Source organism: Geotrypetes seraphini, chromosome 10 (assembly GCF_902459505.1).
Source record: "Geotrypetes seraphini chromosome 10, aGeoSer1.1, whole genome shotgun sequence".
Lineage (NCBI taxonomy): Eukaryota > Metazoa > Chordata > Amphibia > Gymnophiona > Dermophiidae > Geotrypetes > Geotrypetes seraphini.
In genome coordinates this window covers 1,712,924-1,738,739 of record NC_047093.1, presented here as the reverse complement: position 1 = coordinate 1,738,739, position 25,816 = coordinate 1,712,924, and the positions used below count along the sequence as shown (strand labels likewise).

General features: G+C 45.9%; 1 protein-coding gene across 2 annotated transcripts in view; it reads left to right on the top strand.

Moving 5' to 3' along the window:
* Positions 1-25,816, top strand: part of LRRC45 (leucine rich repeat containing 45) — a 231,711-nt gene that overhangs the window by 35,602 nt on the left and 170,293 nt on the right. For both annotated transcript variants that reach the window (XM_033961545.1, XM_033961547.1), the window contains exon 5: positions 18,111-18,239. In XM_033961545.1, coding sequence (XP_033817436.1) covers positions 18,111-18,239 — 129 coding nt within the window. The remainder of the gene's footprint in view (positions 1-18,110; positions 18,240-25,816) is intronic.

Here is a 25,816-nt window from a genome sequence, read left to right as displayed (position 1 = left end):
CGTTCTCCACGAGCTCGGTTTCTAACAACTTTTAGTTGTTTATATCTCCTTTTTGTATTCTTCAAGGGAGCCTCAAACGTATGGCGGCATTAGAAGACTCCATCGCTCGATGGGTCCAGGAGGACATTCTATACACTTGCTTGCTGGCAGGGAAGCGGTTGGCGAAAGAACTTCATGACCATTCCGCTGGAGCGATGGCCACTTCTTGGGCTCGGCCTAGAGGTTTTTTCCTTGGAGGAGATTTGTCTCGCGGCTAATTGGTCTTCCGAGAGTGCTTTCTCTCCGCATTTCTGCTTGGATGTGGGGGCGCATGCGGTAGGGGCAGTTTTGTGCTTCGGTTGTTGCGGAGGCGGCGTTTGCTTCCCACCCAGATTGAGGATTGCTTTGCTACATCCCATTGGTCTCTGGATTCATCTGCTGCTGTTGCTAGGGAAGGAAAATTATGTTCTTACCTGTTAATTTTCTTTCCCTTAGACGCAGCAGATGAATCCAGAGCCACACCCTTTCTGGATATTGTCTCTCAGTTTTTTTCTTTTGCAACTTTCACAGTTTGTTATTATGGCAGGTTGTTTTCTGTATTATTGCATTTTGAGATTTGTTACAGGAAAGAAGTTTTTTACATGTTATGCCTTTTGATGGTTACGGATGCTTGGGCAAGGAGCTATACTGGATAAACAGGAGGAGTGCCAGCCAATAGGACCACCTGTTAATCAGTTTCTCTATCTCCACCTGCTGGTAGATGTGGGCTATCCCATTGGTCTCTGGATTCATCTGCTGCGTGTAAGGGAAAGAAAATTAACAGGTAAGAACATAATTTTTCCTTCACTGCTTTACCCCCTCTTTTATAAACGCATAGCACGGGTTTAAGTGCCGGGAGCGGCGGTAATTGCTCTAATGCTCATAGACTTCCTAGGAGCGTTGGAGCAGTTACCGCTGCTGCCTGTACTAAAACCCGTGCTATGCATTTGTAAACGAGGGGGTTATTTAGTAGTTAAAGTATATTTTAATCAGCTTTTATTTCCTAATTTTGGTGGTTATTTTAATTGATCTGACTGGATGAATGTTTCACGTTGCTCTCAATGAACTCTTATGAGCGTCGGGAGCAGCGCAGAGCATTCAGCATGCTGGCCTGCACTAAAAACGCTATACTCTGTTTTGTAAAAGTGTGTGGGGGGGGGGATTAGTGACTTTCTTCTAGCAGAAGGTATCAGATTGAACAATGTAAAACTTGTCTCCATATTTCTGGAGTTGGAGACAGCATTTATACAGCTGAAGGCTGCATCTAAAATCAAGGCAACTTCAATACAAAAAACTGTTTGGATCCATCTCTACTACATCAGTGATCTCAATTGCCTCAGATGTGACCCAAAGATCGTCTTTTGCTTCGGTACCGATGCAATCTTCAACATCGCGGTTAGAGAATGACACGGTGATTGTTACCCGTGGCTAGCTGCGAGTAGCCGAGGGTAACCCACCAAAACGGGGAAAGTAAAAATAGTGGTCGCTGCGGGGCGGGGACAAGGCCATTCACCGCCCCATGGAGACCACATTATCAAAAAGATGTGCGGAGAATCGAGTCGGTTCAGCGAATGACCACCAGAATGGTCTCGGGACTCAAGAACCTCCCATATGAGGAAAGACTAAATAAACTGCAGCTATACTCGCTCGAGGAACGTAGAGAGAGGGGAGACATGATTGAGACTTTTAAATATATCACGGGCCGCATCGAGGTGGAAGACAATATCTTCTTTCTTAAAGGACCTTCAACCACAAGAGGTCATCCGCTGAAAATCAAAGGTGGGCAATTTCATGGCGACGCCAGGAAGTATTTCTTCACCGAAAGGTTAGTCGATCATTGGAATGAACTTCCATTGCAGGTGATTAACGCCAACAGCGTGCTCGATTTTAAAAAGAAATGGGATATGTATGTGGGATCTCTAGCCGGGTGAAGTCTGGGGGTGGGTCATTAGCGTGGGCAGACTTGATGGGCTACAGCCCTTTTCTGCCGTCATATTCTATGTTTCTATGACTTGTCTCCGCAGTGAGGCAAAGAAGGTTCGCGCGGTCCAGCATCCCCCACCTGCCCAATCGTAGTGTTCCGCCATCTCCCTCCCTCCACCTTACCTTATATGCAGACAGAGTTTGCCAGCTTTCTTTTTCGCCCAGCTGCACGCTTTCAAAGAGCCACGCACGCGCGGCTGCTCAAGTTATTCAATCTTCTCCTCTGCTGCAACTTCCTGTTTCCGGTTGCCTCAGAGGAGAAGATTGAACAACAGAGCAGCCGCGTGCGCGGCTTTTTGAATGCATGCGGCTGGGCAAAAAAGAAAGCCGGCAAACTCGGCATCTAAGGTGAGGTGGAGGGAGGGAATTGACTGAACGCTGCAATCGGGCTAAAGTATTTAGCTGTTTAGCAACCCTACATGGAGGTACAATTAAATGAAATGCTGCTCTCCTGTGGGCACTTGGTTTTATTTTTCTTTTTACTGTTGGAGATTTAACCGGAATTGTACTAGCAAACTCATCATTAGATATTGTATTACATGATACCTACTACGTGGTCGCTGATTTCCACTATGTTTTATCAATAGGAGCAGTCTTTGCTATCATAGGTGGCTTTATCCATTGATTCCCTTTATTTTCTGGTTATACATTACATGACACATGGACAAAAATTCACTTTGGGGTAATATTCCTTGGTGTTAATATAACTTTTATCCCACAACATTTTTTAGGTTTAGCTGGTATACCTCGCCGGTATTCAGATTATCCAGATGTTTATGTTGTCTGAAATACGGGAGGGGGCTGCTGGACCGCGCAATCTTTGATTGCCTCACTGGGGAGACAAGTCCATTCATCTTTCAAAGTAATCTCTTCAGTAACAAGTAGAGAAACTGTGCCATGTAGAGAATCATAATATCAGAAATGTAAATGACAATATTTTAACAGAAAGAGACTGAAGTTGTGCACCAACACTAGAATCCAAAAATTTGGGAGGAGGACCTCCCCCCCCTAGAAGATAATCCTTCGCTAGGGGCTAAAGTGCTTTTTCTACTTGAGGAGCTTAACTTCTCCTGTAAAATGGCTCACATTAGGAAGGAGGGAGTGGGAGGGAAAGAGATTCTGGTCCAAGGGGATGAAGAGGGAGAGAAAGAAACCCACAACAGGAAAGAAAGGGGAGGGCAGGCAGGTGAGCCAGATGCTGGAAGCAGGGGGGGGAGAAAGAGGGAAAGAAGCTAGATGGGGTTGCAGAGAAGAGACACATTGGTGTGGAAAAGGAAGACAGGGGAAATCTGGACACAAGAAGGTAACGGAAACAGAGGGGAAATTATGTGCATGGGGGCATAGGGACAGAAACATAAAGGGGACATACATGCCATGGGGATGGTATATGGACACAGGGGGGGGCAATGCCAGATATATAGGGGAGATATTAGAAATGGGGAAAATAGGAACACAGAAGCGAGATTGTTTGGGGACCGAGCTCGCAGGCTCCAGCGGCTTGCAAAAATTACATTGTAACATGCCACGAAAGTAAGAGGGAGGGAGGGAGGTAGATAGATAGGCCGCATGAGAGGAACTGAAGGGTGGTAGAAAGGAACAGATGGTGAAGGAGGGAGGGAAGAGTGGTGATGGAAAGGAATAGAACAGACATTGAAGGAGGGTGGAGAGGAACAGACCCTGAAGGGAAATGTGGAAGACAGAATGGGGAGAAGACACTGGAAGGGAAGACAGATGCCAGACTATGGGGGAGCGGAGGGAAGAAGATGGGTGCCAGACCAATTGGGGGAGGGGGGTGAAGGGAGAGGCACAGTAACAGAGCAAATGGAAGACGCAGCGAGAAGACACACAGTGGATGGAAGGAATTGAATGAGAAGATGAGGAAAGCAGAAACCAGACAACAAAGGTAGAAAAAAAAATTCTATTTATTTTCTTTTGCTTTAGGATAAAGTAGTATATTAGTTGTGTTGATAAAAATTTATAAACAAAGCCCTGCCAGCTGAACATCTCTTTCTCTAGTTCAGCAGCCAGAACTTTGATTTATAAGGAAGGAATAAGCTAAATATTGCAGTACTGAGGCTTATATGGATGCTGCGGGGACGGTAACGAGGCGGTGAATGGGATGGCAGTGACGGTGACGGGGCGGTGAAAGGGATGGCGGTGGCGGTGATGGGGCGGTGAAGGGAATGGCGGTGAAGGGGACGGTGGGCCGGGGATGGGGCAGTGACGGGGACAGATTTTTTCCCCGTGTCATTCTCTAACCGCGGTATCTCTTTCCACTGCCACAGTACCACCTTCCTCAGGGAAGTCAGCTAAAAAAAGCTAAGAAGCACAAACATTCCTCCCCTTCGTGCTACCCTTTGGCGTCATCCCAGGTTCAAAACCTTCGCACTGTAAGCATCATCAAGCAAAGACTCAATCTCCGTCGTTTCAGGTGGTATCTCCTTTGAGACATACCTCTTCATTGAGGACACCAATGCCTCAACACCAGAAGCAGCCTGCACTATCTGTATAAGAATAAAGTTATTATTATTATTATTATTACCAACATCAGCCTTGGTACAGGTGCCATACATCGGGACTAGATTAGGGAACTGGTGCAGAGAGAGATGCCTGCGGTCCTCCAATTGCACCAGAGCCAGGTACCGACCACAATGCCTTCATCATCAGCCCAGTCTAAGCAATGCTATCATCATGCCTTGAGAGCCAGGTTTTGCACTCCACTCCACTCCATTCTTCATCCAGGGAGCGTAGTTCTACTTCCCATTTGGTATGCTTCTCCAGCCAGTACTGATGCTCTGGGACATCTAAGAGACATGATCGGCACTCTCCTAGACATTATACTTGATGCTCTCCCAACTTCACACAGGCATTCTCTTCAGCGCCCTTCTTGACACTCACTTTCACCTAAATAAATGGATCAGTATGATTCAGACTTGAATCAGCGTTCTTCCTCTGATACGCCAGACCTTTCTGCTGAGGAATCCTAAAGCCTAGAATCTGATCCAACCCCTCCACCTCCTCGAAGAAAATCTCCACCCGAGAGCTTATTAGTTACCAAGTTTATCAGGCCAAATGAGCCAGGCTCTTTCAATCAAGATGGAATTGGAGGCATAGCTCTTTGATGCTTTAGATTTTAAGGAGTGGATAAAATATTGCCTCAAACTCCCTTTTTGCAACCTTATGAGGGATACAATGCTCAAACTGGGAATCACCCCTCTTATTACGTGTAGCTCCTTACAAGATAGATTCTCTTTATAAAATTCAGTCTTGCCCAGTGTTTAACAAACCATAACTACAACACCAATCTCTTCTGGTTGAGTTTGCCTTAAAGAAGACAAATAGCTCCAGAACATATGCCAGTACATTACCAGGAAGAGATGGAAGATCTCTGGATAAATTTGGATACAGAGTTTTCCAGAGCACGATGTTAACAAGAAGGGTACTCGGCTATAATTTTATTTGACATTCTATATGAAACAGCTGATACAAAAATTGTCTGTTTATGAACAATATATCCTTGAGGATCATTTATCTGATTTTCAGCATATTACCAATGATCTGCTAGACACCAGAAAGTAGATTCAGTGCCTTTGAAGTAACATCCATAATGTCTGCTGTATCCATCGCTATGTGGTGTCAAGGTTGGCTTTGAGTATCAGATCTGGATGCCAATGTACAGGAAAGGCTGGTTAATATTCTTTGTTTGAGGGATGAGCTATTTGGTGACAAAATTGAAGAGGTTACTTAAAAAATTAAGAAACGTGAAGATTCCATGCCATTCTTACCTTCTACAAAAACCTCTAAATCTCAGTCAACTGCATGTTATTATACTCCCAGAAGAGCCCGTTATTATTCTAAGCACAGTTCTGTTACAAATACACAGGAGTCCATACATTAGCTGTTTATTCCCATTAGTCTCTCAGGAGTCAATATGGCTCATCTTGTGCAGACTTTTGATTTGCCTGATTTCTGCGTCGGACGTTGCCAGTGTCCATCTTGGGACCTCTTCTACTGTATCTAAGATTCTTCAGAGACATTGCTACAGGAACAGGGGGCTCCCTATTCCCTTTCCCTTTGGAGGTTTCTCTAGCCCCTACTAGTTGCACTTAGCAGGTTGTTTCCTAGCTACTCGTGTATAATTTATTCATTGTGATAGTGCCGTTGCATAATTCTCTGTGAAGCCCCATTTGGAATACTGCTTGCAGTTCTGGAGACTGTACCTTCAAAAAGATATAAATAGGATGGAGTCAGTCCAGAGAGCTGCTATAAAATTGGTTAGCAGTCTTTGTCATAAAGCATATGAGGACAGACTTAGAGACCTCAATATGTATATTCTGGAAGAAAGGTGGAAGAGAGGAGATATGATAGAAACATTTAAATATTTCTGTGGCATTAATGTACAGGAGGTGAGTCTTTTTCAAGTAAAGAAAAACTGGCATAAGAGAACATAAGATGAAGTTAAGAGGTTATACTGTTTGTTGCAGGTTTCTGGGTCTCACTGTGTCTTGTTAGATAGAAACCGATGTTTCAGTCATAATGCTGTGGCTTTCTTCAAGGTATGCTCTGAGGTCTGCAGTTTGTGTTTGTAAATACTGGGTCCCCTGACCTGATTGGGAACAAGGCAGTCTGTTGGTCACCAGTTTGAATTTTGGTGGGAAAGTCAATTGGTTGAGAGAACTTAAGAGGCCATTGTTTCAGGAGTAATCTAAGGAAATATTTTTATACAGAAAGGGTGGTAGATGCGTGAAATAATCTCCTGGTAAAGGTGGTGGAGACAAAAACTATGCCTGAATTCAAGAAAGCGTGGGACAGGCACATGGGGATCTCTTAGGGAGAGGAGATAGTGGATGCTGCAGATGGGCTATTTGACCTTTATCTGCCTTCATGTTTCTATTCTGTTTCCTAAGTTTCAGAGCAGAACAGAATATGTTTGTTGCCAGGGAAGATCCTCATGCCCCCTTCTCTTTTCTTTTGTTTCAGTGGAGTTAGATTGCTTTGGCACCAAGTGAAGAGGGAGCTGTTCTCCACTGCAGAAGGGGAGGAGTTCAAGATCTTAAAGTGACGCCCTTCTGTAGATTTGCGGCTAATGGGAATCAACAACTGATGTAAGGTTTCCTGTGTATATTAACAGAAACAAGAATTTCCTGGTAAAAACCTAATCTTTCAATATAATCCACCCTCCCATCTCGTCCAGGGCTTGACATCAAAGACAACAAAAACAGCAACAACATTCTCAAAAGTCATAAGCACAGTCTCACTCAGAGAGTGGTAGAAAACTGGAATTCTCTTCCGGAGTCTGTCATAGGGGAAAACACCCTCCAGGGATTCAAGACAAAGTTAGACAAGTTCTTGCTGAACCAGAACGTACGCAGGTAAGGCTAGTCTCAGTTAGGGCACCGGTCTTTGACCTAAGTGCCGCCACGTGAGCGGACTGCTGGACACGATGGACCACTTGTCTGACCCAGCAGCGGCAATTCTTATGTTCTTATGTTCAACAAAAGACACAACAATCTTTATCCCAGGACAAGCAGGCAGCATATTCTTAACTGATGGGTGATGGCACCGACGGAGCCCTGATACGGACAATTTTAGAGTGATTGCACTCTAAGAACTTAGAAAGTTCTAGTTAGGCTGCACCGCGCATGCCTGAGTGCCTTCCCGCCCGACGGAGGCGCGCAGTCCCCAGTTTCTTAGTTTCCGCGGAGCTAAGAAGACGCGTTTTTTCGACGGCCGTTGAAAATTTCTTTCCTCGCCTTCCCGCTCACGTGTTTTTTCGTGAAATTTTTTCACTTTATTTCACCGTTTATTATTTCAAAAAAATAAAAAAAAAATTCTACTTTTTTTCTTTGACTTTCGGTCAGCCCCGGCGGGGCCTGTTGGCAACATCGAAGCCTCGACCTTCGATTTTGTGGCGGCCGTTTTTCCCTTCATGCCCCCTTCACCAGACTTTAAGAAGTGTCAGCGGTGTGCACGCCCTATCTCCTTGACCGACCCGCACAATTGGTGTCTTCAGTGCTTGGGTCCGGATCATAGGGCTTCGTTTTACACCCGTTGCGCTTCTCTCCTAAAACGAACCTTGAAGAATTGCCAACTTCAACAACAACTTCTTTTCGGTGCCGCCATGGAGGGTCCACCGACATCGACCCCGACATTGGCTGCATCATCGAAATCGACGCCGGCTCTTTCGACACCGCAAGACGTATCTTTGGCGTCGCACCCCCCAGGTAAGCCGGCTAAGAAGCCATCCCCTACAGTCCTAGGCCCGCCGGTCGACCAAGCAGTGAGCCAAGTCCTGCAGACCGTGCGCAGGCCGCGTAAACGCTCCGCTCCTATTGAAGTCACTGCCTCATCATCGGCATCATCTTCTCCTGAGTGTAGAGCTGCACCACAGGTACCGAAGAAAAGAAAAGCGGTACCGGTGCAATCGGGGCCATCCTTGGATGACCGCATCGCGGCCATACTCCAAGTTCAACTTAAGGAGCAGTTACAGCAATTTCTCCCGGCTCTTCTGACACCGAACCTTCCAGTGTTGGCACCCTCTGTGCCTCCGGTGCCGGCTGTCGACCAGCCTATTTTATCGGCATCGACCTTATTGGCACCGTTGCATTCTGCCTCTTCGGTATCCATGCCTGTTCTTTCGGCGGAACCGAAATCCTTGCACAGGGCGGTTCATTCGGTCTCCAAGCCGGTACCTCTCTCTGACCTGAACATCCGTACCACTTTCCATACTTCCCCAGGTACAGTATCGATGAGATTGGGCAAGTCGGTACGCAAGACGATATGAAGGCTGCCAATCAAGTAGAGAAGGCATCGTCCAAGGCAAGACAAATGATGGGCTGTATCCGTAGGGGTTTTGTCAGCAGAAAACCTGAAGTCATAATGCCGCTGTACAGATCCATGGTGAGACCTCATCTCGAGTATTGTGTTCAATTCTGGAGACCACACTACCGAAAAGATGTGTTGAGAATTGAGTCGGTTCAGCGAATGGCTACCAGGATGGTTTTGGGGCTCAGGGAACTCACGTATGAAGAAAGGTTAAAAAAACTGCGGATGTACTCACTGGAGGAGCGAAGAGAGAGAGGGGACATGATTGAGACCTTTAAGTATATTACTGGGCGTATAGAGGTGAAAGATGATATCTTCAGTCTTACGGGGCCCTCGGTAACCAGAGGACACTCGCTGAAAATCAGAGGAGGGAAATTTCAGGGTGATGCGAGGAAGTACTTCTTCACTGAAAGGGTGGTAGATCATTGGAACGAGCTGCCTCAGCGGGTGATTGAGGCCAGCAGCGTGTTAGATTTCAAGAGAAAATGGGATATTTATGTGGGATCTCTGGGAGAGTAGGAGTCAGGGGGTGGGTCATTGGTATGGGCAGACTCGATGGGCTGTAGCCCTTTTCTGCCGTCAATTTCTATGTTTCTATGTTAAGACCTGACATGGGGTTGTATCCACCCCTGTCTCCCAGGGCCGACTTCCTTCGGTGCGTGACCCTGACTTATGGGATGATTCTGATAAACCTCTCGGCACCGATGACGAGCTTTCCTCTGATGAGGCTGATCCATCGGTTCAGGAGCCTGATAGTAAGCCAGAGCAGACTTCCTTTACAAAATTTCTCAAATAAATGTCAGACACCCTTTCTATCCCATTGGAGTCTGATTCCAAAAAGTCCAAAGCATTCCTTGATGCTCTGGCTTTGATCAACCTCCTAAAGAGTTCCTGAAGTTACCCTTACATGATATTTTGAGGGAAACTTTTTATAAAAACCTTGAGACTCCTTTGACCATTCCAGGAGCCCCTCGAAAACTGGATTCTCTTTACAAGGTTATCCCCATTCCAGGGTTTGACAAACCTCAGCTCCCACATGAATCTTTGCTTGTGGAATCTACCCTGAAGAAAACTGCGGGCTCTAGTGTGTACGCTTCTGTCCCTCCTGGCAGAGAGGGGAAGGCCAAGGATAAATTTGGCAAGAGATTGTATCAGAACGCTATGTTGGCCAATCGTTCCGGTAACTATGCGTTCCATTTTTCTTTCTACTTGAAACATCTCATTCAGTAACTTGCTGCTTTTCAGAAGTACCTCCCAGAACGTAAGATACCTTCATTCCAACAATGTACTTCTAATCTTTTCCAGCTCAGAAAGTACATGGTCCGTTCCATCGTCTCACTCACTTCTTTCTCAGCCTGTCCGTTCTATTCTTGATGCTTCCAGGAAGCCGGCCACTCTTCAATGTTATCAACAGAAGTGGACCCTGTTTTCTTCCTGGTGCCTTCTGCATCATGATCCAACTTCATTAGCAGTAGAACTAGTGTTGGATTATCTTCTTTCTTTGTCTAACTCTGGTCTCAAGTCTACCTCTATCAGAGTCCACCTCAGTGCCATTACTGCTTTTCATGAGCCAGTTCATGGAAAACCTCTTATTGCTCATCCTTTGGTTTCCAGATTCATGTGGGGACTTTTCAATGTGAAACCACCTCTCTAGGCTCCTCCTGTTGTCTGGGATCTTAATGTGGTTCTTTCAGCCTTAATGAAGCCTCCTTTTGAACCATTGGCCACAGCTCATTTCAAATTTCTCAGTTGGAAAGTGATCTTCCTTATTGCTCTCACCTCTGCCAGGAGGGTCAGTGAGTTACATGCACTAGTGGCAGATCCACCTTTCACTGTTTTTCATCATGACAAGGTGGTTCTGCGTACACATCCAAAGTTTCTCCCTAAGGTTGTCTGACTTTCACCTTAACCAGTCCATTATCTTGCCTGAATTCTTCCCGAAACCTCATTCTCATCCAGGAGAACAAGCTTTGCATACCTTGGATTGTAAACGTGCTCTGGCTTACTATCTTGATCGCACCACACCTCACAGATCATCTCCTCAACTGTTTTTGTCCTTTGATCCTAACAAGTTGGGTCATCCTGTATCTAAACGAACTCTGTCCAATTGGCTTGCTGCTTGCGTTTCATTCTGTTATGCTCAGTCGGGCCTGACACTGGAAGGTTCTGTCATGGCCCATAGAGTTAGAGCTATGGCAGCATCTGTAGCTTTCCTCCGTTCCACTCCTATTGAGGAAATCTGCAAGGCTGCTACTTGGTCCTCAGTTCATACTTTTACATCTCACTATTGTCTGGATGCATTCTCCAGACGGGATGGACACTTCGGCCAATCTGTTTTACAAAATTTATTTTCCTAATGGCCAACCTTCCCTCCATCCCTCTTTTTGTTAGCTTGGAGGTCACCCGTCAGTTAAGAATATGCTGCCTGCTTGTCCTGGGATAAAGCACAGTTACTTACCGTAACAGGTGTTATCCAGGGACAGTAGACAGATATTCTTATGTCCCACCCACCTCCCTGGGTTGGCTTCTTAGCTGGCTTATCTCAACTGGGGACCGCACGCCTCCGTCGGGCGGGAAGGCACTTGTGCATGCGCGGTGCGGCCTAACTAGAACTTTCTAAGCTCTTAGAGTGCAATCACTCTAAAATTGTCCGTACCGGGGCTCCGTCGGTGCCGTCACCCATCAGTTAAGAATATCTGCCTGCTGTCCCTAGATAACACCTGTTACGGTAAGTAACAGTGCTTTTTGACTCCATCACAGAGAGCTTAACCAGTATTCATCAACCTCACTCTTTTCCCATTGGAGGCTTTCTAATCCAGTAATACCAATGGTGGGCCCTCATCACATCCAACAATTGGGTACTTCAAATAATCAGACAGGGTTATACTCTCCATCTTCAAAGAAGACCTCCAGATCGTCCTCTTTCACTTTCCACCAGAGAGCTCTTGGCCCTCCTCCAGCTAAATGCTGTAGAAAAAGGCCCTATGCAAGAGAGGGGCAGAGGGTTCTACTCCAAGTATTTCCTCTTACTGTGAAAGACCGCCGAGCACTCAACAAATACTTAGTGAAGGAGAGGTTTTGCATAGTTTCTCTGGGAACCTTTCTTCCACTGTTGGAAAAGAATGATTGGCTGGCTCTTCTCTCTGGATCTCAAGGAAGCTTATACTCAACATTCCTGTCCACCCTATACATAAGAAATATCTTTGTTTCAGAATAGGAACACGCTACTTCCAATACAAAGTACTCCCATTTGGACTCGCTTCAGTATCCAGATTGTTCATGAAGTGCTTAGTTGTAGTAGCTTCGACACTTTGTTCTTCCGGCTTCCATGTAATCCCTTATCTGGACAACTGGTTGATAAAAGCCCTGACCTTGCAGGCTGCACAAGTAGTGATCAGGTTCACTCTGCATCTTCAGGAACTTCTCAGTTTTGCAGTCAGTTACAAAAAGTCTCAACTACAGCTTTCACAAGTTCTGGAATTCATTAGAGCACTTCTAGATGTTATTTTGGCCTGTGCCTTCCTACTGCAAAACTCCAAAACTTTCATAAGAACATAACATAAGAATTGCCGCTGTTGGGTCAGACCAGTGGTCCATTGTGCCTAGCAGTCTGCTTCCACGGCAGCCCTTAGGTCAAAGACCAGTGCCCTAACTAAGTCTAGCCTTACCTGCGTACGTTCTGGTTCAGCAGGAACTTGTCTAACTTTGTCTTGAATCCCTGGAGGGTGTTTTCCCCTACAACAGACTCTAGAAGAGCGTTCCAGTTTTCTACCACTCTCTGAGTGAAGAAGAACTTTCTTAAGTTCGTACAGAATCTATCACCTTTCAATTTTAGAGAGTGCCCTCTCGTTCTCCCTAACTTGGAGAGGGTAAACAACCTGTCCTTATCTACTAAGTCTATTCCCTTCAGTACCTTGAATGTTTCGATCATGTCCCCTCTCAATCTCCTCTATTCGAGGGAGAAAAGGCCCAGTTTTTCTAATCTTTCACTGTACGGCAATTCCTCCAGCCCCTTAACCATCTTAGTCGCTCTTCTATGGACCCTTCCTTCTTCATGTACGGGGACCAGTGCTGGACGCAGTACTCCAGGTGAGGGCGCACCATGGCCCGGTACAGCGGCATGATCTGCAAAACTGTTTCAGCTAGTCAAACAGTTACTGAACATCAAATGCTACATCTTCTGGGCCACATGGCAGCCACAGTTTGTTACCCCATTTGCCCGTCTTCATCTCAGAATTCGTCAATGGACTCTGTTGTCCCAATGGTCTCACTTTTATGGAACATTATCTCAGAAGATACAAATAAAATCCAACCTTCATTAGTTTCTACTCTGGTGGCTTTCCCCCATCAATCTAACCAGATGCCTTCTTTTTTCAGACTCCACCACATCAATGGATACATCCATGCTCATATGGGGGGGGCCATCTGGAAGGTTTTCATACTCAAGGCTTCTGGAGTAACCAAGAGAAAATTACACACAGATCTCCTCCTAGAGCTTTGAGCAATTCAGAATATGCGTCTCACATTTCAAGACCAATTCCTCAACCACTTAGTTCTGATTCAAACAGACAATCAAGTAGCCATGTTACAGGATCTCACCAACTCTGCCAGGAAGCAATTCAAATCTGGAATTCTCTCAACATTTTCCTAAAAGCAGTTTACTTAGAGGAAAACCAAAACATCCTGGCTGACAGATTGAGCAGACTTCTCCAACCGAACAAGTGGTCTCTCAACTCCAACACTCTCTGCCAGATCTTCCAAGAGTGGGGAAAGCCAGAGATAGACCTATATTTGTCCCCCCTTTAATCACAAACTTCCACTATTTTGCTCCAGAATCTACACTTACCTTCGCCTAGAGTTGGATGAATTTCTTCTCAATTGCCAATATCTTTATGCATTTCCTCTGCTAGCAAAGATTCTGTTAAGGGTCGCTAAGTACAAACCTCCATGATCCTAATAGCTCCTCAGTTGCCCCACCAACCATGATTCCCTCGTATTTTGTGATGCAGTGTTCAGGAACCCATCCCTTCTAACAATCTTTCCAACATTGCTGAAGCAGAATGAAGGCTCTCTTCTACATTCCAACCTTGGTTTCTTAATTCTCACAGCATGTCGCCCATCCAATAGAACTTTCAGATTTCTCAAAGCCGATGTTGGCTATCATTGACACTTTTAGAACATTGTAATAAACTCAGAACCTGATGTAATCCCAAGATGCTTAATCCAGTTTCATGTCCTATTTCGTCAGTGCTTGATTACCTTTTACACTTATCTAACTCTGGTCTTAAAACTACATCAGTCATTGTTCACCTCAGTGCAGTAATGGCATTTTGATGTTTTAGATAACAAACCTTTATCAGCACACCCCATACAGATTTAGAAAGGGGCTTCTTCATACCAAGCCTCTAGTTAAGACACTGCCAGTGATTTGGGACCTTAATGTTATCTTATCCCTTATGAAACCTCCATTTGACCCTCTCTCATCTACACTGTTGAAGTTTCACCTGGAAAGTAGTATTTCTACTTTACATCACTACTTCATACCAAGTTAGCGAGCTTCAAGCTCTAGTTTCTGAAACTCCCTCCACATAAGAACATAAGAATAGCTTTATTGTGTCAAACCAATGGTTCATTAAGCCCAGTAGCCCGTTCTCACAGTGGTCAATCAAGGTCCCTAGTACCTGGCCAAAATCCATGTCTTTATAACAGACTATAGACTTTTCCTCCAGGAAATTGTCCAAACCTTGCTTAAAACCAGCTACGCTATCTGCTTTTACCACAATCTCTGGCAATGCGTTCCAAGGCTTAACTGTTCTCCGAGTGAAAAAATATTTCCCTGTAACTTCATCAAGTGTCCCCTAGTCTTTGTAATTTTTGACGGAGTGAAAAATCAGTCCACTTGTACCCGTCTACTTCCCTCAGGATTTTGTAGACTTCAATCATATCTCTCTCAGCCATCTCTTTTCCAAGCTGAAGAGCCCTAACCTTTTTAGTCTTTCCTCATACGAGAGGAGTTCCATCCCCTTTATCATCTTGGTTGCTCTTCTTTGAACCTTTTCTTATGCCGCTATATCTTTCTTGAGATAAGGAAACCAGAATTAAACACAATACTCAAGGTGAGGTCGCACCATGGAGTGATACAGTGGCATTATAACATTCTTAATCTTGTTAACCATCCTGTTTTTAATAATTCCTAGCATCCTGTTTGCTTTTTTGGCCACTGCCACACATTGGGCGGAAGGTTTCATCGTATTGTCTACAATGATATCCAGATCCTTTTCTTGGGCGTTAACCCTCAAGGTGGACCCTAGTATCCAGTAACTGTGATTTAGATTATTCTTCCCAATGTGCATCAGTTTGCATTTGTCCACATTAAATTTCATCTGCCAATTGGATGCCCAGTCTTCCAATTTCATAAGGTCTGCCTGCAATTTTTCCCAATCTGAATGAGTTTTAACAACTTTGAACAGTAGTGTCATCTGCAAATTTAATCACCTCACACATCGTTCCAATTTCCAGATCATTTATAAATAAGTTAAATAGCACCGGTCCCAGTACAGATCCCTGCGGCACTCCACTGTTTACTCTCCTCCTTTGAGAAAAATGACCATCTTTCTACCATGATAGGGTGGTTCTTCACACCCATCCAAAATTTTTCCCTAAGATTGTCTCGGAATTTCACCTGCCTATTTTTTCCCCAAGATCACATTCCTATCCTGGTGAGGTGGCTTTGCATATATTGGACTGTAAGCATGCTCTTGCTTATTACTTGGATTGCACAAAACCTCGTAGAACTTCCACTCACCTGTTCTGTCATTTGAACCTAACAGACTAAGAACTCCTATTGCCAAGAGAACCATTTCTATCTGGCTTACAGACTCTATATCCTTTTGTTAAACTTGGGCTGGGCTAACTTTGAATGGTTGTTTCACGGCACATAAAATTAGAACAATGTGTTAAAAATGTAACAAGAAATAACATTTATAACTGAGTGTCACCTCGGTACTAACATATTTTTCCAACAGGTATATGTGTTAATTATTGCAGAGTGTAATAACATATAAAAACAGTAGGGGGAAGCCTGTACCAGTACTGTTTGCGTATAGAAGTATTAATTGCTGCTGATGCTAACAGAAACAGTGAGGGATGGGGCAAGGCACTCTTAGAATAGTTTTTGTAACTATAGTACATGAATACCATGCCTCCAGTAACTGCAGGAAATGCCATCTCAGCGTTAATTAAATTGAAGGACACTGAATGTAGCACGAAGGATGAGCATGTGATGAGAAGGAGAGGGCAGGTGAATAATCATACAGTGTTTCCCCTCGAATTCGCAGTTCACAGACTCGCTCATTCACGGTCTGCTGTAGTAAAGTCGGGCTACACCAATCAGGAGCTGATTGTCAAAACAACTCCTGATTGGTGTAGCCTGACTTTACTACAGGAAGAGGCAGTCGGAGCAGACCGTGAGTGATTTTCTTCACCTGCCGGCGCTCCAGCTGCCCTCTCCTGCCTCCCCTGCCTTTTGACAGGCGAAAAACCGTATTTGCGTTTTTCTGTAATTCGCGGGGGTTCCTAGAACAGAACCCCCATGAATTTTGGGGGAGTACTGAATGTGGAAAATAGTAAATAGAGTTGGGGGTTTGAGGAATAAGAGTAATGGGAGAAATAAACAGGTGTGGAAAACAGAAGTCCAGAAGACATTTGATAGGTTGTGAACTGACAATACTCTAACCAATGAGTACGTGAACAGGAGGGATCAGAAATAACTATATAATGAATGATTATACTGAGCTATGCATGCGTAGTTTGCATTTGCGAATGGACACCCTGTCTTGCAAGAGAGAATAAATCATTGTTCTGCTTCACAGTCTCTGCTAAATTCTTTGGTAAGAATAACTTATTCCTTATAAATGGCAACCTCAGTAGCTCATTTACAACCCACTCCCATTGTGGACATCTGTTCCTCAGTTCATACCTTAACATCTTGCTACTATTTGGTGAACTATTCAAAATGAGATAGTTGGTTTGGCAAAGCGGTTCTACAAAATTTATTCTCTGTTTAAATGACAACTACCCACCAACCCAATAGTTCAACTAGGGCAGTGTTTCTCAACTCCGTACGGGGACAATGCAAGCAGCAATTCACATGCTGCACGTGGCTGGCCCACAAGCCTTCTCTCTGACTTCAACTCTGATGTTGGAGAGGAGGTTTCTGGGTCAGCTACTTACGTGCAGTGTGTGAGTCGCATCCCTGCAAGGAGTTTGCTGGGGGAAGAGGGAGCGAGTGTGACTCCATCAAGGAACTGGGTCGGCTTTGGGAGGGTTGCGGGCAGGGAGGGAGGAATCCCTGGCAGCAGCTTCAGCAGGGAGATCCCTGATGACAGCGGCTTCTACTGACAGACAGGGAATATCCTCCACAGCGGCCAGGCAGCATACCCCCAACAAGTGGCCTGCGTACCGTACCGCGTGTTGAGAAACACTGAGCTAGGGAGTCCCACATGTGAGAATATGCTGCCTGCTTGTCCTAGGATAAAGTACACTTACCTGTAAGATGTTATGGTGGACAGCAGGCAGATATTCTCACGACCCTCTGTACTCCCTTAGTTGGCTTCTTAGTTTTTTACTGAACTGACTGTCCCATGAGCTGATGTCAGGCGGGAAGGCACCAGCACATGCACAGTACAGGCAGTCTCAAGACTATGAAAATTCTTAAAGTGACAGTACTCTTTTTGCACTGTCCATACGGGCTCTGTCGATGTCACCCACATGAGAATATCTGTTTGCTGTCCTCTGATAACACTTTTTACAGGTAAGTAATTGTGCTTTATTGAAGCATATTTTTATTGTAGAGTATGTGTTCAGAAGAAAGATATATTGCAGGACATGGTGGCTTAATGCTGTATGAGGATAAAATGATAATTCAGTGACCCTGTCTATTGCCTGCCATTTGTGGGCTGAGAAAGGGATTTTCGTTATTACTTCCAAGCGGTGAGGGCTCATTACTGTGTAGCGAGTGCTGTTGGCAGAAAGTTGAGTTTGGTGAATTTCTAGGATTCTCTCAAGCTAACAGTGACTCGTGTGGTGCCAACACTACTTCAAGCTAACACTGTTAATGCACATTATTTTACTGCCAGGTCCCAGTTACTAATAAAACACTTCAATAGCGTCAGCTTGCACTAACCTGGTATCTGTATGTTTTTAGCTGGTACCAGACTACTTTACTAATACTTAATTTCAAAAGATGATTTTGCTAATAATGGTACTCTTGATTCCTCACTCAGACCTGCGTTGGAATAATATTGGGCTTCTGGGAGGACGGGCCTTACTGAACTGTTTGCATAACAATAAGACATTGGAGAAGTTGGAGCTATCTGGAAACAATATTCCTAGTGACATCTTGAAGGCAGTTGGTATGTTGGTACATGTCCTATTGTATTTGTTTGCAAGAGTTCTGTGAGATGTGCTCATCTTGAAGTTTCTCAACCCACGTTTCAGGCTGTAACTACATAAATGGAGCTGACATGACCTACGTCGCCTTTAGAAAAACCATAAAAACTGCCTTATTCGACAAATATGTCAACTAAACTTCAACTACACCTCTCTTTTTCCTTTTTCTTTTATCTAATATGTCCCCCCTGAAAAAATTCTAAACAAACAGTATTATGTAATTCACCACTTTATCAAAAAGGACCTCTCTGAATTTCTAAACAAACTGTATATTATAATTGCTGCATTTCTAAGATTCTGTATACTGTAATTTCTCTATCTGCATACTGTAAATCGCTGATTGTCCAGCTCTCTTCAGTTGTAAACCGCCTAGAAGTCGCAAGATTATGGCAGTATAGAAGAATAAAGTTATTATTATTACTGTTGCTCTGTATACATTAGATGTGTCTTAAGGTTTTACAGACTCTTGAAGAATGCTTTTTGCAGAAACATGAACTATATTGGTTCCTTGCTTTATACTGCAGATTTTTTATGAGAGTCCAGCCGTTTTGTGTTTTTCAATAAAGGACACATTTTCAATATATTTTTGACTTCGTTGGATTATTTCAATTACTGCAACTTTCATGTATCATCCAGGCATGTTCTATTTTGGATCCACTGTTTTCTACTTCCTGTTGTTTCCCCCTGCTTTTTGTTTTATATCTGTTTCTCTACCACATCAGTTTTAGCAAAAATACTGTTTCTAAATGCTTTCTTCTTTAGCACCTCTCTAGACTGGCACAGATAACTGATAGGAAATAGCTCACCATGTCCAGCAGGCAGAGACTGAGACAAACATTTGGCTGTACTACAAGTGATTTTTTTTATTGTTAACCTGCACTTTTCTTAGCTAAGTCACATATTGCGCAATGAGCACTTTTAAAGGGAAAAAGTGCTCATTCTTCAGCAACTCTCCAGACCAGCACTGTGACCAGCAGGTGGAGACTGAGACGTAACTTTTTGACTGTAATATAAGTAGCTGTGCTTCCCCCTAATATATTCAGTCTGTTCTCAGTCTCCAAGCAGTCTTCCCTGGGTTAGTAGAGGCCTGTTGGAAGTTGTTTAGTGGCCTTCTTGTCCCCATCTGGTGCCGGACTGAGCTTGCGGGTACCCTTTCGGGGGTCCATCCAACCTCAGAGGTGTCACTTGATGGGCCATGAGTTGAGTCCCTCCTCCCATTTCTTCCACCTCCCCAAAATTTTGTAGAGGTGCCTCAGCTGTAAGCCTTGCCACCGATACCGGCAAGGCATATGGCTTAGAGAGCCTATGGAGTCTGTTCTGACAGAGAGAGAAAAAAAACAACCTGAGGCAGTGCCAATCTGAACGGAAGCCTTCAATAGACTGTAGTTGATTTTTATCCCAGGACAAGCAGGCAGGTATTCTCACTAGTGGGTGATGTCATCCGGCAGAGCCCTGATGCGGACGTCTCACAAGCATACTTGCTTGCAGAAACTTTAGAAGTTTCGAGTCGCCCACACCGCGCATGCGCAAGTGCCTTCCCGCCCGATGCACCGGGCGTGTCTCCTCAGTTCTTACTTTTCCGCGGATCCGAGAAGTCCGTCTTCGATTCTGCACGAAGTATCTTCACTTCTGCCTTTTAGGTCCGTGGTTTTGAGTTTTTCTTACTCATTATTGTTGGTTCTTGTTGCATTTTCTTATTTTTCAAAAAAAAATAAAATAAAAATTTTTCCGACCGTTCGACTGGGCAGGCCACCGGCTTCGATCTTGCGGCAGAGCTTTTTCGGCCTATGTCCCGGCCTATTACCGGTTTTAAGAAGTGTGTCGAGTGCCAGCGCGAGATTTCGTTGACGGACCTGCATCGACGCTGTATTCAGTGTCTCGGGCCTCAACACCTTCCGAAATCGTGCCGGCCTTGCTCCACATTTACAGCACGTGCTTTCAAGCGTCGCTGCATCTTGTGGGAGTCGCTGTTCAGCATGGAGGCATCGCCGGAGCTGTCCTCATCGCAGAGCGCCGCGCCTTCGACTTCCGTTTTGACTTCGGCCTCGAGTCTCCTCAAGCCTGCTTCGTTTGTGCCGGCTTCGACTCCTGACGCCTGCTGCGGTGCCTTCCGCTGTCTCCTCAGGTCAGGTAACGCAGCCTCCCATTCCCCCAGTGGTGCTCAAGGTGCCCAAGGCTTCTAAGCCCAAGCACCTCGGCGCCAGGGACCACGAAGTCCGTGCAGGAGGTCCCAGCTCTCTCACCAATCGCTCTTGGTGGAGTCTTCCTTGAAGCGGTCTCATTCCTCCGAGGTCTATGCCTCCGTTCCACCTGGCCAGGAGGGCAAGACCATGGACAGATTTGGTAGGCGCATCTACCAGAACTCGATGATGGCCTCTCGAGTCCTGAATTACAGTTTCCATTTTGCAACCTACTTCGAGTTTTTCCTCTCAGTTCTGCAGAAGTTTCTACCGTATTTGAACTCTCATGCTCGCTTTGAGTACCAAGAAGTGCTGGCTTCGTTGTCCCAACTTCGCCTGCAGATGATGCAGTCGTCTTATGTCGCCTTTGACCTCGCTGCGAGGGCTGCTGCTTGTTTGGTGGCCATGCGACGTCTGGCGTGGCTTCGGACCATCGATATGGACCCGAATCTCCAGGACAGGCTTGCTAACGTCCCCTGCGCGGAGCAGACCTCTTTGACGAGTCCATCGAGGCAGCGACTAAGAAGCTGTCGGAACATGAAAAGTTGTTTCAGTCCAATCTCCGTCCGAAACCCAAGCCTGCTCCTGCTCGTCCATCTCGCCCGCCTTTGATCTATCAGCGGCGTTACCCACCAAAACAGGCGCCTACTATCCGGCAGCCTGTGAAGAGACAGCACCCGCAGAAACCTCAGCAAAAACCTCAATCTTCTGCTGTACCGAAGGCTCCTCAGCCTTTTTGACTGTCTTGTAGAGAGCATTGCCACTGTCGTTCTGCCTTTCCCTGTTTTTCCCATCGGAGGTCGTCTCCATCATTTTTATCATCGATGGATGACTATTACCACCGACCTCTGGGTCCTTTCCATCGTAAGGGAGGGATATTCTCTTCAGTTCCATTAAGTTCCTCCGGAACATCCTCCGAGAGAGTATCCTTCCAACTTGACCTAGACCGCCCTTCTTCTCCAGGAAGCTCAGGCTTTGCTCCGGCTCCGTGCCGTCGAGCCGGTCCCTTTGGACCAAAGGAACAAGGGTTTTTACTCCCGGTACTTCCTTATTCCGAAGAAGACGGGCAATCTGCGTCCTATTTTGGACCTCAACAAGTTTCTGGTCAAGGAGAAGTTTCGCATGTTAACCCTGGCTTCTCTATATCCCCTCCTCGAGCAGAACGACTGGTTATGCTCTCTGGATCTCAAGGAGGCCTACACTCATATTCCCATCCATCCGGCCTCCCGTCAATACCTCAGATTTCGGGTGGGACATCTTCATCTTCAATACCGAGTGCTTCCTTTTGACCTGGCTTCGTCTCCCAGGGTCTTCACCAAGTGCCTGGTGGTAGTGGCTGCAGCACTCAGGAACCATGGTCTCCAGGTGTTTCCCTACCTCGACGACTGGCTCATCAAGGATTCCACATCTCAAGGAGTCGTCCAGGCGACCCGCCAGACGATTTGGTTCCTGCAGAGTCTGGGGTTCGAGATCAACTTCCCAAAATCCCATCTGCAACCTACTCAGACTCTTCCCTTCATAGGAGCTGTTCTGGAACATAAGAACATAAGCAGTGCCTCTGCCGGTCAGACCATAGGTCCATCCTGCCCAGCAGTCCGCTCCCGCGGCGGCCCAAACAGGTCACCATTTGGATACCATTCAAATCAGAGCGTTCCTTCCTCCACAGCCCCTGGAAGCCCTTCTTCGTCTTTGTCATTCAGTGTCTTCTTGCCCGTCCATCTCGGCGAGACACATGATGGTTCTTCTGAGCCACATGGCCTCTACAGTACATGTGACTCCTTTTGCCAGACTTCATCTCAGAATTCCTCAGTGGACCCCGGCGACTCAATGGACGCAGATGTCCGACCCTCTGTCTCGTCACATCCAGGTCACTCCTGCTCCGACACAGTCTCTTTGCTGGTGGATGCTCTCTTCCAATCTCTCCAGAGGTTTGCTGTTTCACACGCCTCCCCATCAGAAGGTTCTCACGACCGACTCCTTGACCTACGCTTGGGGGGCTCATCTAGATGGTCTACGCACTCAAGACTATTGGACCAATGCGGACCGACTGTGTCACATCAATCTACTGGAACTCAGAGCGATTTTCAATGCTCTCCCTGCTTTTCAGCATCTCCTTCATGACATGGTGGTTCTCATTCGCACGGACAACCAAGTCGCCATGTATTATGTCAACAAGCAAAGGAGCACAGGCCTCCCTCTATCAGGAAGCTCTGAAAGTTTGGGATTGGGCGATTCGCCACAACTCCTTCCTCAAAGCTGTTTACGTTCAGGGTGCGGAAAATGCCTTGGCGGACAATTTGAATCGTCTTCTCCAACCTCACGAATGGACTCTCCATTCCATGCCCCTTCATCACATCTTCTCTCTGTGGGGGACACCTCAGATAGATCTCTTTGCAGCCCCCCACAACTTCAAGCTGCCTAAATTCTGCTCCAGGATCTACACTCTTCACCGCCTCGAGGCAGATGCTTTTCTTCTGGACTGGAGGAATCTCTTTCTCTATGCGTTTCCTCTGATTCAAAAGACTGGTCAAGCTCTGGTCGAACCATACCACCATGATTCTGATTGCTCCTCAGTGGCCCAGGCAACCTTGGTTCTCCCTTCTACTTCAACTCAGCAGCAGGGAGCCCTTCCTTCTGCCAGTGTTTCCATCGCTACTTACACAGCATCAGGGATCTCTATTTCATCCCATGATTAAGGGCATGGAAAACCTTTCATACAATGAAAGATTGGAGAGATTGGGGCTCTTCTCCCTGGAAAAGCAGAGACTCAGAGGAGACATGATAGAGACCTACAAGATCATGAAGGGCATAGAGAGAGTAGAGAGGGACAGATTTTTTAAACTTTCAAAACATAAAAGAACAAGAGGGCATTCGGATAAGTTGGAAGGAGACAGATTCAAAACAAATGCTAGGAAGTTTTTCTTTACCCAGTGTGTGGTGGACACCTGGAATGCACTTCCAGAGGACGTAATAGGACAGAGTACGGTACTGGAGTTCAAGAAAGGATTGGACAATTTCCTGCTGGAAAAAGGGATAGAGGGTTATAGATAGAGGGCTACTGCACAGGTCCTGGACCTGTTGGGCCACCGCGTGAGCGGACTGCTGGGCACGATGGACCTCGGGTCTGACCCAGCGGAGGCATTGCTTATGTTCTTATGTTCTTAACCTGTAGTCTCTCCACATGACAGCTTGGTTCCTCTCAACGTGACTCCCCTTCAGTTTTCACAAGCTTTGCGGGATGTTTTAGAAGCTTCACGGAAGCTGGCTACTAGACAATGCTATTCCCAGAAATGGACTAGATTTTCCACTTGGTTTGTTTCTCATCATATGGAGCCTCGACATGCCTCCTTGTCCTCTGTCTTGGACTATCTGTTGCACCTCTCTCATTCTGGCCTCAAGTCTACATCGATCCGAGTCCATCTGAGTGCTATTGCTGATTTCCATCAGCCTCTTCAAGGGAAACCTCTTTCTGCTCATCCTGTGGTTTCCAAATTTATGAAAGGACTTTTCCATGTCAATCCTCCCCTCAAACCGCCTCCAGTGGTTTGGGACCTGAATGTTGTTCTTTCACAGCTTATGAAGCCTCCATTTGAACCTCTTAACAAGGCTCCTCTGAAGTATCCTCTGAAGTGGTGCTTCTCATTGGCCTCACTTCTGCTCGTCGAGTTAGTGAGCTTCAGGCATTGGTTGCGGACCCCCCTTTCACAGTATTCCACCATGACATGGTGGTCCTTCGCACTCATCCCAAATTCCTCCCCAAGGTGGTCTCGGAATTTCCTCTGAATCAATCCATTGTTCTTCCTGTGTTTTTCCCAAAGCCTCATTCTCATCCTGGAGAATCAGCTCTTCATTCTCTGGACTGTAAACGTGCCTTGGCTTTCTACCTGGAGCGCACCAAGCCACACAGGACTGCTCCTCAACTTTTCATCTCCTTCAATCAGAACAAGTTGGGACGCCCTATCTCTAAGCGGACCATCTCCAACTGGATGCGGCTTGTATCTCTTTCTGCTATGCCCAGGCTGGATTACCCCTTCATAGTAAAGTCACAGCCCATAAGGTCAGAGCAATGGCAGCTTCTGTAGCCTTCCTCAGATCGACACCGATTGAGGAGATTTGTAAGGCTGCTACCTGGTCCTCGGTTCATACCTTCACTTCTCATTATTGTCTGGATACTTTCTCCAGACGGGATGGAAAGTTTGGCCAAACAGTATTGCAAAATTTATTCTCCTAAGTTGCCAACTTTCCCTCCATCCCATTGTGGTTAGCTTGGAGGTCACCCACTAGTGAGAATACCTGCCTGCTTGTCCTGGGATAAAGCAATGTTACTTACCGTAACAGTTGTTATCCAGGGACAGCAGGCAGCTATTCTCACGTCCCACCCACCTCCCCTGGGTTGGCTTCTCTGCTAGCTATCTGAACTGAGGAGACACGCCCGGTGCATGGGGCGGGAAGGCACTCGCGCATACGCGGTGTGGGCGACTCGAAACTTCTGAAGTTTCTGCAAGCAAGTATGCTTGTGAGACGTCCGCATCGGGGCTCTGCCGGATGACATCACCCACTAGTGAGAATAGCTTTATTGTTAACCGGCACTCTTTCCTTAGCTAGGTCACGTACTGCACAATGATCACTTTTAAAGGGGTAAAGTACTCCAGACATAAGGTCGATGAGGCCGGCTTGTGTTTGTGGTGCCAGCCGCTGTGAAGGAAAATCCTCGTCGGCTTCGGGTGCTAACGTCCAGGGATCCCTTTTGCGAGTGCCTTGCATGCCGGCAGCTGATATCGGGGAAGCCCGGGCTTCCCTTGCCACTCACACAGGGCTTTCCTCAGCCACCGATGGTCAGGAAAATACTTTCTCTTACTGCCGAAGCTGCTGGTGACTCCCTTACCGCTGCTGCCGGCTTGCCTGCTTTAGTGGCTAGGGCGGTTCAGGCCTCTCTCAGCTGCTACAAGTTTCAGGGGCATTTTTCTCGACTGGCTTTGCTATGATTTGGTGGGAAGCACCTCCATTCTTTAGTACTTTCCAGACCGGTAGAGGTTAATCTTACAAGTCCATATTATTGTTTACTTCATTGGCTGCCTTTGGAGGCAAGAGTATTATTCAAATTTTCTTGTATCTGCTTTAAGCTGATATCGGGATTGTCTCCAGCTTAACTCTTTCCTTATTTTGTGTTGCATAGACCATCAAGAGAAACTAGAAACTTCTACTTATTTGCTTAACCAAAAATTAATGGGTGTAGATATATAACCTTCTTAGATAGGACCCTAGCATTTCAAGCTGGTAGGCAAAAATCTTGGTTAGGTAAATTTTTATTTATTTATTTCTTCAATTTATGCGTCACATATACCTATACAAGCTCTAAG